Genomic DNA, 18,605 nt, shown 5'->3' with positions numbered 1-18,605 from the left:
AAACATTCGCCCCTGTAATAACAATATGGAGCGTAAACCTATGGAGACTTGTATTGTGCATCTGTGTAATAATAATAATAATAATAATAATAATAATAATAATAATAATAATTTTTATTTATATCCCGCCTCTCCCTACAGATCGAGGAGGGATACAAAAGGCAAATATAACAGTAAAATACATTATCCATTTAAAATTTTACATACTCCCCTACCCCTAACCTCCCTCCCTACCTTAAAAACATAATAAAATAAAAATAACAATATAAAATAGTAATTAAAATCAAATAAAATTAGAGGTACTTAAGACGAGACATCTTTCGTGGGGTTGATAGGAGCTAAGAAAAATCAGTGGAGGGGGGATTTAATCTGGAAAGGCCTGCCAGAAGAAATCCATCTTGAAAGCCTTTTTAAGGCGTCAAGAGTGAGGATGTGTCAGATTTCCTCCGGCAGGTCATTCCATACTTTAGGAGCGGCAGATGAGAACCCCCTCTGGGTAACCGCAGCCAGCCTGGTCTTCCTTGGCTGCAATAGGTTTTTCCCAGAGGACCTGAGTGTGCGGGGTGGATTGTATGGGAGGAAGGTGCTCCCGCAAGTAAGCTGGACTCAAGCCATGTAAGGCTTTAAAGGTTATAACCAACACTTTGTACTGTGCCTGGAAACTAATTGCCAGCCAATGGAGGGATTTTCGGACTGGTGTTATATGGTCGGCTCTGCATGTCCCAGCGACCAGTCTGGTTGCAATATTTTGCACCATTTTAAGTTTCCAAACTTGGCACAAGGATATCCCCCTGTAGAGTGCGTTGCAGAAGTCGAGAGGTTACCAGCACATGTACCACCATTTCTAGGTTCCCCAGCTCCAGGAAGGGTCACAGCTAGTGTATCAGCCAAAGCTGATAACAGGCACTCCTGGCTGTCGCAGCTATCTATCCTGACAACTGGAGTGACAAGTCCAGGAGCACCCCCAAGCTGCGAACAGAGTCCTTCAGGGGAAGTGTGACCCCATCCAAGACAGGTTGACCTCCCTGGATTCAGGGTCTCTATAGCAAGTACCTCGTCTTGTCTTGATTCAACATGAGTCTGTTTTTCCTCATCCAGTCCATTACAGACTTATGACATTCATTCAGAGGAGAGATGCCATCCATAGTCACTGCAGCAGTCCGAGACATGGAGAAACATATTTGGGTGTCATCAGCATACAAATAACACCCCGCCCCATGTCTCCGGATGATCTCACCCAGTGGCTTCATGAAAATGTTAAATAGAATAGGAGACAGAATGGCGCCCTGGGAGACACCAGATTTTAGCTCTCTTTTAGAAGAGCAACTGTCTCCCAGCCTCACTATCTGGAATTTGCCTGAGAGATAGAAACAAAACAACTGCAGGTACTTCCGGGTGGCGGGCATCTGTATTAGATCCCTTACCACCCTGAACAGCTCCAGCAGACAAGACTTCGCAGATGCAATACATGGAGTAAGACTTCTTCGCTGCATCTATTGCCACTCCATAGGAATCAAGAAAATGCCTATGGCGTGTCTTATCAGATAAGACTCAAATTTTTCTCCATATTGATATCCGGTAGAGGGTTGCTGTTATGTTTCTACGTAACAGAATCAGTGAAGTGTGCTGATTGTGTGATGCACATTGTATCAGTCCAGTTGTGCATGGCATTAGTCTTGATGTTTGTTGAGCACTCTTGCTGGTGTCCCATTATGCCTCTTTGCAATTCAGTAAAGGAGTTTCTTAGCACCCATGCTATGTATCTAAGTATACGTAAAGATAAATAACATAATGAGAGTTAGTGTAGTGTGGTGGTTTGAGTGTTGGACTATGATTCTGGAGACCAGGGTTTGTAATCCTGTTCAGCTATGGAAGTCCACTGGGTGACCTTTTGCAAGTCTCATTCTCTCGGCCTCAGAGGAAGGCAAAGGCAAATCTCTCTGAACAAATCAAGAAAACACTGTGATAGGTTCACCTTAGGGTTATCATAAGTCAGATACAACCTGAAGACATGCAACAACTGCGTAACTTAAAAGGTCATAATATAATTCCAGCAATAGTTTGTTAACAATTTATGAGAGCTGTTGCCAGGTTAAGAATAATCAAGGATCACAGCTTACAATATATAATAATATTTTAAAAAGTGTACTGATTATGAGCTATTTAACTGTCTGTTTTGATCATTTCAAAGGAAAGCACAATTCACTGGTTTTGATATGATTGATGATTCTCCTTTAATTATTGCAAAAGGATACTTTTACAACTTTGAGGCATATTCAACACGTGGCAGAAAAAAGGGAATTATGAATAAGAATCATGAGGAGGTACAATAGACTGTACTGCTTCATACCAGAGAGGATGGGTGATGCTTTTGAATGCTCTCCTCTCTTTTAAAACAGTTTGTACAATTAGAAAATGAGAATAGCAAAGTAAAAGAGTCTAGCTCACCTCGTTCTTTGTGATTTTAGCTAACCATTTAGCAAGGAGTTTTTGGGTTAGCTAATGGTAAAAACTGCCACCACCTACTAAAATCCAAAATGATCGCTACTGTTATCACTTTGATTCTCTAGGCTGATTCTCTTACCTGGATTGTGTCACTTATAGCCTCTCCATCCCATTCTGTAGCATAGGCCTGATTGCTGATTGCTCCTGTGCTCATCTGTGCATTAAAAGGGATGTGTTTTTTTACAGTGAAGAAATTGCTTTTTATAATGGAAATCAAAGGGAAAAGCAGACAATTCACAAAGCCTTCCGCAAACTGGTAAGTGGGAATTGTAAATATAAATACTAAATTCCACAGAGTTTGAAACTATCGCTTTGGTGGTTTATGGATTTTTGCATAAGCAGTAGAGGGCTGTCTTAATGTAATTGCCATCTAATATGACACTGAATTATAATGAAAAAATGAACTAGTCTGTTTCCCAGTACACAGTGCTGCATCACCACTGTGTAGAATCCAAAGAGATCTTGTAAAACATTTGAGCCTAACTGGATGGAAGAAGTTAGTAGCCTAAGCATCTACTTCTTCATATGCAAGTACTATATAGAATGTATTGTTTGTTAGAGGATGCGGTCAGACAAACGAAAAGAATGCTGTCCGTTGAGCATTCCTTTTCCTTTAGCCTGTGTTTGATTTTGCATCCTACTGAAGGTTGCTGAGATAAACTGCATGATGACTTTGTATCCAAAAGAGTTAGCAAAGAGAACTGACTTTTTTCTAAAATAACTAATTAGAATTAAAATAGATTTTTTTAAAAAAAATTGCTGGGTAGTGTAGGTTTCATTTTGAAGAAAGTTTGTGTGTTACAAAAGGAGCGAGAAGATATTAAGGAATGTTGAGATTATACTCCAATGAGGCTAAATTATAAGCTGTAACAGTAGGCCTGTGTCTTCTAATATGGGTTGTCACCAAAAAACTAAAAAGTGGTGAGGTGGGATGGAATTTCCAATGAAGATTTGAACAAAAGAGGTTGGATGTTTCTCCTGACTGCTAATCTCTCCCCCTCTTCTCCAGTTGCTTTCCACCTCCTTGACTGAGAATGAAAATGAGATTATTTATGAACCATGAAAAATTATCATATTCCTTTTAAAAAGTTACTTGGACTTATTCAGGTTGCAGTCGTAGCCTTTTTGATGTGTATTGCCCATCCTTGATCAGGCACTTTGCTCTTGTATGCTGTAATGTGTTTCACTGTTCACTTGTTTCCTGTCCCCACAACTTTGTGCATATCTTACTTCTCAAACAAGCAGACAGAGCTTCTTAGTACTACAGAGCTACTAATTCATTTGCCTAAATATTGTGAATGTATGGACATAATTCCCAACTTTTTCATTTCACTAGGTCGAGCACTTGCATAATTTCATTTTGTTCCGGTTTACTATGGGCTTTATAGATACCATTGTTGCCAAATGTAAGTGTGGACAACTCTTTTCCCCCCTGTCAGAAATCTCTGTAATAATTCCAAGACCAAGTATACATTGCTTTGGTGATTGTATAGCCCTGTTGGTCACTCCTTGTCTTTGCCCTAATAATGCCTTACACAAGTGGAAGTATTTGAGTCAAGTGACCTCCTAACTTCCATGGATTCTCCATTCCACTTTTGTGTCCCTCTCATGCCACACCCTTCACAATTCCAGAGAGTCCACCAATTCCAAGGAGTGGGTTGTAAGGATAAGAGGAATGAAGAATTCCTCTGGCACGAATATAGTCCTCCTCATCCTTTTTTGGATCCCAATCACTTTTAAAAACTGTAAACATAACTAGAGTTCACTTGACTGGAGTTTAGTGGGTGGAACTGGTAAGGAATAGAGTGGAAAAGCTGTGTGGTATTGCTACCTGATGGTTGGGTTCATGTCTGCTTTAAAAATCATGATAGCCTTCCATTCAGAACAAATATTGAAAGAAACATTTTCTTGAAATCTTACAGATCTTGCTACTGTAGTTGGCTATCTGGTTGTTAGCCGTCCATTCTTGAATTTAGCTCATCCACGCCATCAGAACAGTACACATGCAGAACTATTGGAGGTAAGTAATGTGCTGCTTAGAGTAGCTAGATTGGATGGCATGCATGTTACCTGTTCATTCATGAACTGTATTTTGTCACTTTAAGGATTACTACCAAAGTGGAAGAATGTTGCTGAGAATGTCTCAAGCTCTTGGCAGGATAGTTCTAGCAGGTCGTGAGATGACACGATTGGCAGGGTAAGGTTGATCAATAATGTATGTAACTGGTTATCCTTATAAAACTAATATTGGCTATTTCTCTTTATTGATATCTGCAATAATTATCAGAGTCCAAGAACTTAACTTCTCTAGCTCTAGCAGATTGATTCTATTCGGACTGTCCAAACTTAGCCACTTTCATTAATTCACTAATGTTTTAGAGTTGTCTCAAAACACTAAAATACATAGATCTTGAAAGATTTGGTTTTAATGAGGCTTAGGGTTTCTTGGTGCCTATTCGCTCTTTCCCCCAGCAGTTTCCCCTTGTTATCCCCCACCCCCACCACACCTTAATGCCTATCCTTGTAATAGGTTTAGATGTGGGGCAGAGGGAGCCAAGGTTTTACTGCCACTGATATTGAGGCAAATTCAAGCAGAAGTGGGGAAGGTCTAATGTGCCAACCTGGCCTCTGGATATTGCTTATTCCTACTCTTTAGGGTTTCAAGTTTCACTGGTCATGAACACTGACCTAAGGCAAACAGATTGTTGGATGAATTTAAACATTGTGGAAAAACACGTTTTAAAATTCTCTGTAGTAATAATGTAAGTGTGATTTGTTTGCACTATTATGCCTTCAGTTTTAGCAGCTTGGGAAATTTAATATATTTTCTCTGAACATTTGATTTTTGAAGAAAAGTTATTAATGTTTTTCACTTAAATAAAATCTTTCATTTTAGTTTCACAGCTCGAATTACAGAATTAATGCAAGTTCTGAAAGAATTAAATAGTGGCAAATACCAACGGACCATGCTATCACAAGAGAAAGGTAATTGACAATCTTAATGCAAATATTTAACTTATGATAACACCTGTCTGTGTCCTAACATTTGTGTCTGTTTGTAATTTCAGATTCAGATTTAGAGCAAGATATCCCACTGATTCCTGGAGCTGGAAGAATTGTCATAGCAGATAATATTATCAAGTAAATAAAGTTTCCTGCTTGATATTAAACCTTTCTAATTAGCCCTCAGTTTTATACACTCCCGTTTCTAAAATGCTTTAAATATTCAGCACTCGCTTTAGATCTTCTCCATGGGGTATGTGCCCAAAAGCTTAAAGCACTGACAAAGGGGCTAAGGGGCCATGCTTGTAATCCTGTTCCCCAAAACACATGGTTCCTCTCAGTCCTGTCTCTTCCACTGACATGTTTGAACTTTACAGAAGCCACCCTCTTAGACTTCTGTACAAGTTGGCTTCTTCTTAGAGTCCTGACAGCATAGCATTCTAGAACCTCAGGAAGCCTAGCCTAGAGGCCTGTGTGGATGAACCTGCCTGGCTCAGCTATTCATGTGACTGCATGGATTTCAGGATAGGGGGAAGCCACACATTCCCAAGGGTGAGAGTCTTGTTGGAAGATGGTAGTCCAAGCAAGGAGGCATCTCATCCCGCTACGGAAAGCTGAGGTGCCCCCCATTCAGATGATGGGCTGCTGGTAGTCACAAACCATTTCTGTGCACATTGCCTGTTCACATGAGTAACTGTAAAGGGGACTGTATAAAGAAAGATTACACCATTCTTTATCAGACATCCTGTGAAAGAACATTAGCAACCATAAATGCAAATAATTAAAAATGCCAAAATTAAAATTTTATGCAAATTGTAGATTTGCAGATGCATCCATAATCACTGTCAGAGTCTTTAGAAAATTTCCACCATTTGGGTTCAGCAGTGCTGGGCCAAACTGACCAGTCATCTAACCTGACATACTATAGCTTTGTACAGTTGTCTCTTTTGTCACCCTGCTTAGTTGCTATCTCTTTGACCCAAATAACGTTTTCTGTTGCATTTGGATTTAATAATGAAAATATAAATCCTAGCAAAGCGTCTTGGAAGTTTATTATGTTGTGTAGCAGTAACTTAGCAAGTGTAACCTTTGCTTATGTTTGTTTTCTTTGAAGGTTTGACCATATCCCATTGGCAACACCAAATGGTGATATCTTGATAAGAGATCTCAACTTTGAGGTATGTGGTCACAATCAAATTTTATCCTTGAAATAATTGATTGGATCCAGGTTTCTCTGCCCAGCTTCCAGAAAACATATTTGGTAGGTCAGGAGACATTTCTGAAAATTGTAATGTGTGGTGATAGTGGGAAAATTTAGTAGAGACATGTTGCACAAATTAATTTAAATTTTACCTCAAGTAAAATTCTTTGCAGTAAAGCTTTCTTATCATATGGGAATCTATACATTCATTTAAGATTTTAGAACAGTCCTGAATATCATAAGATGATACAGCACAATTATAATGCAGGAAAGAAAACAGATTTAATGTATCATATAGGCCAGTTTACAGCTCAATTCCAAGCATGTTTACTTAGCTTCACAGAACTAAGTTGTATTTATTTCCTGTCAGTAAATATGCTGTCAGATTGCTTCTGTAATTACTTGTAGTTCCAGATTACTGTGTCTGCTATAAAAGCTATAAAGCTATAACCTTGTAAGTGACCTCAGGTCTCATGTTGTGAGAAAGGTGGAATATAAATAAGTAAATAGTGAATTAAATTAACAGAACAGGAAGGAAGCAGAACCACACAATTTTAAGTGATTGGCAAATCATTTGGTGGTTTTTAATTCTTTAAAAAAATGCTTCCATCTTGAATACTTAGGCAAATGTCATGGTAAAGCAATAAAAAACAGTCTTTACATGCTATGTAGCTGAACCCCAGAGAGATTGTTTAAAACTCTTGAAGTGACAACATTATAAAATGGCTACTTTGTATGTCTCGTTCTATGTGAATTCTATAGTGAAATGTGACTGGAGTTTAGTGAAATATCCCATCTACTAGGCTGAAGATTAGAAAGGCTAAATTTCTAGATAGATCCATGCAATCTCAGCAGGTATGCTTATTGCTCTTAGTTTCAGCTTTCCTAAGATTTAAATGCTTCGTGCCTTGATTTCATTTTCAGGTACAATCTGGTGCAAATGTTCTGATTTGTGGGCCAAATGGTTGTGGAAAGAGTTCACTCTTCCGTGTCCTTGGTGAGGTATGAAAACACAAGAATAAGAACACTTTTAATATCAGTAACTACAAAATAACAACTTCCTGAACTGTTTGATTTTTCTTTTCCAATTGTAGTTGTGGCCTCTGTTTGGTGGCTGTCTGACTAAACCTGAGAGAGGAAAGTTGTTTTATGTTCCCCAGGTAAAGCAAATCACCATAATAATTCACATTTCTTATTTTTAAAGTCTGTCAGTGTTTGTTGATTCTTTATCATTTAATTTCAGAGGCCATATATGACTCTTGGAACTCTCAGAGACCAAGTAATCTATCCAGACACTGTAGAAGACCAGAGAAGAAAAGGGATCTCTGACCAGGTGAAATATCTTTTTGAAGTATTCTATTATTTTTATAGACAGATTTTTATGGCAAAGGCCAAGAAAGGCAAAGCTCACTATCAAATACAAAAAGAATGTAATCATAACAAATATAAGGAAACTAAGGCCCAAAACACACTTCTGAAATAATCCAGTTTGGGACCTCTTTAATTGCCCTGGCTCAATACTAGGGAATTCTAGAAACTTGTGAGACATTTAGCCTCCTCTGTCAGAGTGCCCTGGTGCCATAATAAAATACTATTCCCAGGATTCCCTAGCACTGAGCCAGGGCAGTTGAAGCAGTCTCAAACTGGATTATTTCTGCAATGTGTTTTGGATTTAAGGCTTTTATACAATATTTGACTTAATGTTAGTATGTTTTTGTCTTTCGCTTTCAAGTAAATCTTATGTGGTTGAATGCAGCCAATTTTGATACTTTATGGGTAATTTTCCCCAGTTGCCTTTCTTAGAATTACGGTATAATTATTTTTAATGTGTGTGGAGGAGAAGAAAAATTCTGTTAATAGAAAAAAAGCGTATCTGTTTTTTAAATAAAAGATTTGTAGTGGGAGAGGAAATAAATGCACATTCTGAGACCTCATTCTCCATCAGAGATACAGTGTTTAAAAGATGAAAATCTCTAAAACAATTGCAAAAATACCAGGAGTGATGGAGAAAGATACCTAGTCAGTTCTTGGATTTGGTTGTCATTCTTTACTTCTTTGTAGATTTGTAGATCTGTAAAGAACTTCACAGATAAATGTATCTGTATGGCTGCTGTGTGATGTGGTCTGAGCTGTTTAAGCTGCTGCAGGGACCAGTTTGTCCAGTTGGAGTTCTGCAGCAGCACAGAGATTGCCTTGTAAAAGCTAATCCTGTAAATTTACTTTCGATGTATGTCTACTGTGTCATGCATTTAGTGTGGGTAACACTTTTCCCCAAGTGGTAAACTTTGCAAGCATCCACGTACGTGTTCATTCTTAAGTCTAAGGAGAGAAGCTAGGGCACGTAGGTAGCTGACATTAAATCCAGAATGCATGAGTAGGATGGGAGATAAATGGGACAAAATCTGTCAGGCCAGCCTACATGCAGAGAGTGTCTTTGACCTAACCTTGAAGCAGGAGATGTTGGAGATAGTTAGCTTGACATCTTGGAAAATAACAGTTTCTGTTGGTTTTGTGCCTGTGGTCTCACTGTAAGAGTGAGACAAAGATACATATAGCTGGGCCCTCTGTATCCGCAGATTCTGCATCCATGGATTTAGCCATCCATAGCTTGAAAATATACCGTATATATATTAAAAATCCAAAAAGCAAACCTTGACTTTGCCATTTTATGTAACGGACACTATTTTGCTGTGTCATTGTATATAATGAGATTTGAGCAACCATGGATTTTGGTATCCACAGAGGGTCCTGGAGCTTAATCCCAGTGGATACCAAAGGCCCACTGTAAAAGATCAAAGTTCTCACTTTTGCTTCCCTGATTTGAATGTCCCAGTGCAAGTTAAGATGAAGTAATGGTATCTATTCCTGTCCGAGGTTGAAAGCAAAAGTCAGAGAGCAAACTGTGAAAGTCATAGTGCAGCTTCACAGAAATGTAGCACAATATTAATGGGAGTAACCTATCTTAGGGGGATTGAGAGTGGTGGTCAGATTTCTCCTTGGCCTAGAACTATTAGAAGTCAGAACCTTTTTTTAAAAAAATCCTTTCGAGGATGAGGCTCTTAGATAAATTTGAAGTCATGAAGAAGTTACATTTACAAGCTTGTTGATCTGTTTGTTTTACATACAGGTGTTAAAGGAATATTTAGACAATGTCCAATTGGGTCAGATCCTGGAACGTGAAGGAGGCTGGGATAGTGTTCAGGACTGGATGGATGTTCTCAGTGGAGGAGAAAAACAGAGAATGGCAGTATGTATTTCCCTTTTCAAGCACCCTTTTTAAAAGATATTAAGTAAAATTGCTGCCCAGTATTAAATATGAAAAAACCGTTTTAAAATGCCTGTGTTGAAAATAATTTTAAAAACTGTGAGTTGGCTCTTAACAACATTTTTAAAGTAATAATAACCTGAGAAACTGTCGTATTCTGGCTCAGAATGTTTGTCTGTTTAGTCCTACACTTGGTCTGGCAGTAGCTTTTTAGCATCTCAGGGATTAACCCTTCCATATGCCAATCACATGCTCTACTAATGGGCTACAACAGTCTTTCTCATAAATCTGAAAGATGGTACTAGATTGAGATCTTATTTTGATTGTTTTCAGTTGGAAAGCAAAAAGATTTTTTTGGGGGAAAATCTGTGCACAAAGGTAGGGATCAGAAACCTGGATCCCTCCAGCCTTTGTTGGGCTCCTGTTTCTATGGCCAGGCCTCAGCCAGTCTGGATGTTGGTGAGAAGTTATGGAAATATTAGCTCATTATCATCTGGACAGCCAGACTTTCTCTACTTGTGTACTAAACATAAGTAGTACTACATTTTAACTGGAGTGCCACATACTCCCATGAACTCCAAAAACTTACAAATACTGGTGCCCTTTTTGAAACTTGGGGATTATAGCCAAAATGAGATTTATATAACAGTTCTATCTTTGCTGTATATATTTCATTTTATTCAAATCATTTATGTTTCCTTATGTTAATTTTGGTAGAGTGTAGCGAAAATGTATAAAAGCATTGTGTCATGGTGTTGTGTGTTGTTTAGCATTTACTTTTCCATTGCAGATGGCCAGACTGTTTTACCACAAACCCCAGTTCGCCATTTTGGATGAATGTACTAGTGCCGTTAGCGTTGACGTGGAAGGCTATATCTACAGCCACTGTCGGAAAGTATGTGTGCTTGTTTTGCATTGTCTTAAGTTCTCCTTTTGGAAGCAAAATCAAGAAGTGTCAGTATGGCTATATTACAGTGGGCCCTCCCCATACGCGGGGAATCCGTTCCATTCCCCCCCCCCCCCAGCGTATGAGGAAAAATGCATATGCTCAAACCCCATCTGTTTTAATGGAGTAGTGTTTTTGTGTTCGGCACAGCACATGCACCAGAGGGCCACATGCCATTGTGTTTCCAGCAGCTTAACCTTCCGTGTAAGGTTTAAGCCATGTATAGTGCACCCATATATGGCACAGGCGCTCTGTACTATGTGTTCCTATACCAAAATGGAATCAAAATGTTTTCTAGAAGAAGAAGCATAAGATACATGACACTTAACTAGTGCAGAATAGAATCTGGATGAGTAGATCTCTCCACTTCATTTTTCTATAGGACACATATCTAGTTGTGTGTCCCTCCACACACAAAAAGCTCTTCAGTCCAGAGGACACATCTGTGAATAGAAGTGGAGAAGTAACTTTTATGACCATTTTCACTTTGCCGTCCTCTGTGCTCCTGCTTTCCCCATCTGATGGTTAGAAGACCTTGTGGAAGTGCATTGGATGTGGCATGGAAGCTGCAGGTTAAAGGAAGAATTTGTGAAAATCACTTCCCTCTTTTCAGTCATAATAACTGGAGAAAAGGGACTTTTGGAAATAGATGTATATACACACATACATACTCATATATATCCAGTACATACATGTGTATGTATGTATTAGATTCAAGATCCTAGTTGCACATATTCTTTAACCCCGTAAAGGAAGAAATGTAACAATAGCTGATGGCAGGGTGGAGGGGTTAGGAGTTTTGGTTTGGAGGCAGGAAATAGGGTTAACTTTTATTCCCTCGTGGATTCTTTAGTGTGCCAGTTGCTTGCCTCCATGAACTGCTATTCTAGAGGAGAAAGTTTCACAGACACCATAGTACATAGTGGGAATCTATGCTGAGTTAATAGGCCATCCGATTGTAGACCTGCTTCAAACTGTGTCTTCTCTTAATCACTGATTTTAGAAGAAGAAAACAAAAATATTGGGAGATCCACTCTCTGATCTCCCACAGGCAATGAAGGTTGGCATATTTCATTTTAATAATGTTTGGTGGAAAACTACCATCATAAAGCTTACTTAATCTTCAACTATGTTCTGTCACTATAGGTCGGTATCACTCTTTTCACTGTATCTCACAGAAAGTCCCTCTGGAAACACCATGATGTAAGATTTATTTTTATTCCCATATTCCTAGGATATTTTGATTCATAAAACTCATACCTCTTTCATTAAAAAGTGTTATTTCCTACAATAAAATGTTTTAAAGAGCTCTTTAAAATAGTAGCTTAATAGCAGTATATGCAAACTTTACAGAATAATTGTGGAAACTGAAAGTTATATGTGTATTCATTGAAAATTGAAACTAATAAATCTTATCAATGGAATTCAGAGACATAGCTATGTTAGTCGGGAAAATCAGTGTGGAAAGATATCTTGCAGCACCTCAGACTAATTGAAAGAAAGAAGTTGGTAGTGTGACAGTTCATAGGATTGAGCCTACTTCAAATGCAACAAAACCACTTTTAACAAGGGGGTTTTGAGGACACTAGAGCACAGAGAAGGATCTGTGACAGTCATCTAAATAGCTGTGTGGATTCATGGGGGGGTGGGAACAGTGGCTCTTCGGATATCTTGTCTGAAGAGAAGGGCAAAGTGTGGCTTTAGAACATCTGGATCCCTGAGCCTCTTTTTGTGGCCTTTTGTGGAAACCCCTCAAGATTTCCTGGAGTATCCTTTTTTTTCTGCATGAGCTATTTTTCCTAGAAACCTCCAGGAGTGGCAATACCTTTTTAAATAGAATGTAGGGCTCCTTTCCATGTTTTTTAAAAATATTTTTCCAAGCCAGAAATAGACTTCTGACTGCTTCTGGAGTTTTGGTTTTGGGCATTTTTGCCAGTCTCTCTGGCTTCCAGCAACTCTTAGAAGCAGAAAATTAGCCCCTGGTTCCATCATAGCTGCCTGCTATTTCTTATTCCCAAGGGTTTTAAAAGTTATCAGCAGTGTTTTAAATGGGATGGAAGCAAATCTGTCAGTGTAACTGTTTCACTGAGAAAATTGTATGCTCTATACATGACCACTGTTAACAGCCTAGCTCATTGGTTCCCAACCTTTGATCCTCCAGATGTTTTGGACTTCAGTCCCCAGAATTCCTGACTGTTGGCCAAGCTAGCTGAGGCTTCTGATTGTTGATGTCCAAAACACCTGGAGGACCAAAATTTGGGAACCACTGGCCTAACTGTAGCATTCAAGACCAATTAGAAATTCAGAACATTGTTTAAAAGGCAGCCATTTGTCTGTACATACCTGTAGGCAGTTGTCCAGTTCTCATAAAGCTGGGTTGCTATTACCCGCATCATAAGTATTGAGTAAAGAAAATAATTTAAATCTAGCTAAGATACAGTACCAAAAAACTGTTGTTTGGTTTACCTGTGATAATAACCAGTGGTTGCATAAAACTAAGATGAAGGCTTAGCTCAAAGATTTGAGAAACATTGCTGCTCAGTGTATTGCAGAGCCCTCCAAAGTTTCCTAGCCAGTTCTAATTCTATGAGGAATTCAGAATTATTTTAAGCATATTTTAGACGTTAAAAATATGAGGTTGTAGCTGAAACTGTAAGGACTATTCCGAGGCAATTGGTTGCACTTGTTATAAATCAGTCCTTCAGCACCCTGCCAGTGCCACCAGGTGGTGCTGTAACTTGTGCAAAATTTTACTGTATTTTAATAAGAAATATTTTGGTGTGGGTTCTTGTATAGATAGACACTCCTTATAGAATCAAATTTAAAAAGGGGATGCCCTTTTAAAATCCACACTCTCTATATGTGTTGGCTATGGATATGTATTGCATGCACATGTATTGTATTGTTCACTAATAATCTGTTTTCTCTCCTTTTCAGTTTTATCTTCACATGGATGGAAGAGGAAATTATGAATTCAAGAAGATCACTGAAGACACAGTAGAATTTGGTTCTTAAATCAACCCCCCCGCCCCCCAAAAAATCTACAGCCTATTTCGGTAATTGATAACAGCCCAGAACATAGAAAGAAAAAGCACACAATAATTTAACAAAGCTACTTGACTTACTCTTTTAATTCAGTTACTGTGGGTAGGTTAATATGATGTCCAAAAGAAGCTGTCAGTTCATTTATATTTATGTAGGAAGTGACTAATTTGTGTATATGTTGATTTAATTATTACTACATACTAAGAATATCCTTATTCTTGTGGTTTTTTTTAAAAAAAAGAAAACCTGCCTAAATTAAATTGGGCTTAAATCACTGTAACTTTGATTCATCCTGGGATGTAAACATTCTGAAGTCAATTAATTTGACTTCTGTTTGTCTTGCACTTATTCTGGGGAAGAGCCCTTATTAATGTTAGGATTGCTACCTCCTCTGGGCCAAGCACGGTAGACATGAAAATTCTGTATCATATCCTGGTGTGGCAACTATACTCAATATCATTATTCTTTTCAGGGTGATGCAAGTCTCTTCTGTTGCAGCACTGCAAGGCAGTGAGCATTTTCTTTCATCCAAGGTTGTGGCAGGGCTCTGCCTGCAGCCAGGCTGGGTTTAGGAGACAAAAGAGTTCTAGGCCTAACAGCTGAAGAGGTGAATTCATACTGTTCTCTTTTTCACAGCTTCCCGCTGCTTTTTCAGTGGTATCCTTCCATTCCCCCCATCAAGATAAACAAAAATAAAATAGTGCAGGTTCCATTTTGACCTTGAAGCCCAGCTTTAGGAGGACAGATGCAGTGGAATGTGGAAGATGGGAAAGTTTAAAGAACAAAGAGAAATACATGTTCTCCATTTCAGAATGGAGATAATAGAATTTAGAAAGTGTTGCTTCCATTTGCTGGCTCTGGGAAGCTGTGTACCTGACTTCTAAATAAAATGCCATGAGTAGTCACAATACAGAGATTCAGATTTCGCAAAGCCAGAATTTTTAAAAAATATTGTAAAGTCTAACTCATAACTGTTCAGAGCCTTTCAAAACTGATTTTTTAAAAATTATTTGTTTTGGAACTTGAGTGGTTTTTATGTGCTTCCCATGAATGACTTCCATAAAAATTACTTAATGCTTACCCACATATGAGCATTATCCCCGTGAGGTGGCTGCACATTTGTATCTGTTGGCAATGACCAAATAAATAAAGCAAAGGAGTTTTAAAATTATTTCAAGTGAAAGCCAATATGGCTGACCCATGATGATATGGTAATATTGCCAAGATTAGCCTCATAGATGGGACTGAGAACAAAGTGGTTGGCTAATCTGGACATATACGAAGCTGCCATAATAATAATACTTAAAAGCACTTCAGCACAGCAGAGCTCTGGGCACATGGTTTTGCCCTTATACTATAGAAATGCACTATATGAAGGCATGCACTACATATGCAAATAAATGTGATCAGTCTCTTTCTTTTGTTTTGCTGTAAAATTGGTATGCATCCTCAGTTATCATTCAGTCCTGAATTGTGCCCCCTTTTGACAAAAGGCTTGCTACGTATCAAACCACCAGGTGACAAATTAATTTGTTCTTGAATTACTCACAAGAGAACAGTTAGAAGTGTTTTTATAAGTGCCATGAGTTTTATACAAGTAATCCACAGAGAGCCATAACAGGATTAATTAACAGTAATACTTAAAAGTGATTTAACATTGGACTTTTTGTTGTCCCTTCATGTTTTTCATACTTAATGTGGCAATCAGGTGCCCTTCTGCATCTGTTGTTTTTTAAAAAAGCAATTTCAAACATCGATTCTGGAATTGCTTGAGTCAGCCAACATACACTACAGTGGGTTAATACATCAGGACTGTATCATAAAATCAGATATTAAACAGCTGTCACAGATAGTTTGGTTGGCATAATAATTACAGATTATAGATTGGTTGGCAACCTGATTTCAGATGTACATGCAGCTGTTCTGTAAACCAGGTTTCTGTGTTACCAGTGAACATTTTTTTTAATGTAATCCTTTTCTTTGAGATTAACTATTCTGTAGTGGCTGTTCTAGAGAGGCTGGCTTTCTCAGACACAACTGTTCTTAAAAATAGCCGTAATTTTTTTAGAGTGGTAAATGCTGCTTTTTAAATATTTGTATTCTTTTTCAGAAAGGTCTGCACTAAAATTGATAGGCGCAGACTTGAGGTTTTTAAAAGAATGTTGTATTTTTGTCACTAACTGGAAAGCACCTGTTATTTATATAGCATCTTTTGCAGAGGCCCAGACGTGTTGCAGTTCTGGTTAATAAGAATGATGAGTATGAACTCTGTTAATTTTTGTCAAGTAGCACAGATTAACTTCAGTAGCCATTAGCCAATGGAACTAGTCTGTTGACCACAGCAGTGGATAAGAAGCCAAGAAGAACTTGGTGTTCAGAAAATGCCTGGCCTTTATAACATCTCACGTTCCCATAGCCATACTTTCATTAAGAGTGTATCAAAACACCTCCCCAGTAGAGGAAGCCTATTTGAAGTGGAGCAGTGTTTAAGGGAAGTGGCATTTTAAGATTATGCTCTTTCCAAATGTCATGCAAAACGATCCAGAAATACGGTGCAGCTGTGAATTTGTGCTATGATCTTGTATGCTGATTGCTACTCTTATGAATGCTTAAACTGGATGTTTTGGCATGATGGGAAAGTCAGCAAGAATGGTTGATCCTCATGTTGCATGATTCATCTTCATGTTTGGCCTGGTGGTATTTGAAACTCCACTGATCACAGATGGCTCCTATGTCAATGGGAACTGATTGCTGTCCTTTAATATTTTGTAGCTTTTATGGCGCTTTGGGAAGAAAGGCGCTATATAAATGTATTTTTTTCTATATATATAAGTGCCTCTGGAATAATAAATCTGAGATAAACAGACTCCTAGTTTTTTTTTAACTAGTGTCATGAAAAGGGTTTTTAAAATTCCACAAATAGTTGCTACATCAAGTAAAATGGGAACTGGTCTATTACTCGTATTTTACCAGACACAACAGGTAAAAACACAAACATGACGTATTTTTCATGCAACTAAAGAAGTTGATCTATTTTTAATTACCTATGCATTAAACATTACGCATAAAATTAAACATTTTTTACTGATCTGATATACAGTGTAATATCTGTGTGTGTGTGTGTGTGTGTGTGTGTGTGCTTTTGTGAAAATAAGTATCTTTGATGTACAGTATTTATTTTTGAACACAGGATGGAGCCCTAAAGAAACTGCTCTATAAAGGACAGTTTTGGTTGCCCAAAACTGCTTACACCAAGCTCCTACTCCAAAACTACTTTTTATTTCTTCCAAATTTTGATTTACCATATATCCTTTCAAGGGGAGAAAAGGAGACAAGATGGACCATAGGTAGTGTGTATATACATTGGGCCACAGTTTGCCTCTTTTCTTTTGATTGGTTGGTTGTGTTTTTTTTACTGGGGCATGTGTAACTCCACTGCCTTTTGCATGTTGACCATTTTGTTTAGACTTGTTAGAATCCCATCTTAGATTTACTACATTGTACACTTGTCTGTGCTGATTCCAAGTGGACATGGTAGATTAGAATGGATTAAAGGTATGTGCCTTAAATATTTTGTACACTGTTATAGTTTTCACAGCTGATAGTGAATGGCATAGTTAAAATAACCTATTTGTGAGGAAATGTGAGAGCCTGCTCTTCCCCCTCTGGAAAATCGCATCATTTAATTTACAGCTTAAATTAAAAGTCAGAAGCTGACTTGGGTTCCTTGGCAAGAATTGCAAGGTGACTATTTGAGAGCCAAAAGACACACACATCCATTTTTTTTTAAATGTTGGGGTCTGAAGGACCCTGCAGAAGTGCAGAGGATTATAGAAAATCTGAGGACAGTAGGGGGAAACCACACATGGACAACATAAATCTTGTTCCTGAATTACGTATTATAACTGTGAGATACTGAAGCTAACAATTTACCTCTCCATTTTCTATGAATCACATCATACACATTACTGAATTCCAGAGAGCTGAAAGCGAACTCCATTCTTGTGACAGTTACATATTTGCTTGGGAAGAGGAAGCAACTCAAAGTACCATGGATAGATTCTTTAATATACTGGAAAGCAAGGTGATGCCGGTGTACTTGACGTATTTTTAGATCAACCAAATTGTTTTTCAATGGTGTAAGATATTAAACTATTAAACAGCCTTGCTGAATTATACATTTCAGGACATTGTGTTAATACAAAAGAGCTATTGTTGAATTTATGGCTCCTCTTCTGTCATTTTGTTACCATAATGGGGAATGGAAATGAGTTGTGAAGAGCAGGTTTGTAGCTGATGTAAGACTATAAAATACACAGTGGAAATACTGGAACTGAATGTGGTTCCTTTCATCAGAACAGCTGATAAAAAGTAAGCACCAGAAAGTAGACTACTAATTGGCTAATTGGAATCAAACGTCTGGTACGAAGCATGCATTTTATGCAAGCAACCCTCAGAATTCACAGGATGAGGTCTGTTCAAAGTCTTCATCCCACATGAAGTAGTTTTTCAGATCCTGCACCTTCAGACACCACATTGACAGTATGATAATTGGGTCTTGAGCTTTGCCATCCACTTATTCCATCAGTTTTGGATGGTAAGTGTTCACAGGTCCTTTCATTAAAGATATGTTGGTGATT

General features: G+C 38.1%; 1 protein-coding gene across 4 annotated transcripts in view; it reads left to right on the top strand.

Annotated features, from left to right (window-relative positions):
* ABCD3 (ATP binding cassette subfamily D member 3) overlaps nucleotides 1-18,166 on the top strand; it is a 44,419-nt gene extending 26,253 nt beyond the window's left edge. For 2 of the 4 annotated variants that reach the window (XM_089515694.1, XM_089515696.1), the window contains exons 10-23: nucleotides 2,692-2,761; nucleotides 3,842-3,911; nucleotides 4,428-4,525; nucleotides 4,611-4,702; nucleotides 5,402-5,490; nucleotides 5,574-5,646; nucleotides 6,623-6,686; nucleotides 7,634-7,711; nucleotides 7,804-7,869; nucleotides 7,953-8,042; nucleotides 9,837-9,956; nucleotides 10,765-10,869; nucleotides 12,067-12,123; nucleotides 13,858-16,831. In XM_089515694.1, the coding sequence (XP_089371820.1) occupies nucleotides 2,692-2,761; nucleotides 3,842-3,911; nucleotides 4,428-4,525; nucleotides 4,611-4,702; nucleotides 5,402-5,490; nucleotides 5,574-5,646; nucleotides 6,623-6,686; nucleotides 7,634-7,711; nucleotides 7,804-7,869; nucleotides 7,953-8,042; nucleotides 9,837-9,956; nucleotides 10,765-10,869; nucleotides 12,067-12,123; nucleotides 13,858-13,935 (1,150 nt within the window). In that variant the 3' untranslated portion in view covers nucleotides 13,936-16,831. Of the gene's footprint in view, nucleotides 1-2,691; nucleotides 2,762-3,841; nucleotides 3,912-4,427; nucleotides 4,526-4,610; nucleotides 4,703-5,401; nucleotides 5,491-5,573; nucleotides 5,647-6,622; nucleotides 6,687-7,633; nucleotides 7,712-7,803; nucleotides 7,870-7,952; nucleotides 8,043-9,836; nucleotides 9,957-10,764; nucleotides 10,870-12,066; nucleotides 12,124-13,857; nucleotides 16,832-17,944 lie in introns of those variants that run through there. The other 2 variants (XR_016280502.1, XM_089515695.1) reach the window with 2 other exon arrangements.
* The last annotated feature ends 439 nt before the right edge of the window (nucleotides 18,167-18,605 follow it).

The sequence above is a fragment of the Sceloporus occidentalis genome, unplaced genomic scaffold, assembly GCF_023333645.1.
Source record: "Sceloporus occidentalis isolate IW3139 unplaced genomic scaffold, rSceOcc1.0.p SCAF_3, whole genome shotgun sequence".
Lineage (NCBI taxonomy): Eukaryota > Metazoa > Chordata > Lepidosauria > Squamata > Phrynosomatidae > Sceloporus > Sceloporus occidentalis.
Note: the sequence above shows the minus strand (reverse complement) of the source record. Positions and strands in the feature narration are given on the sequence as shown.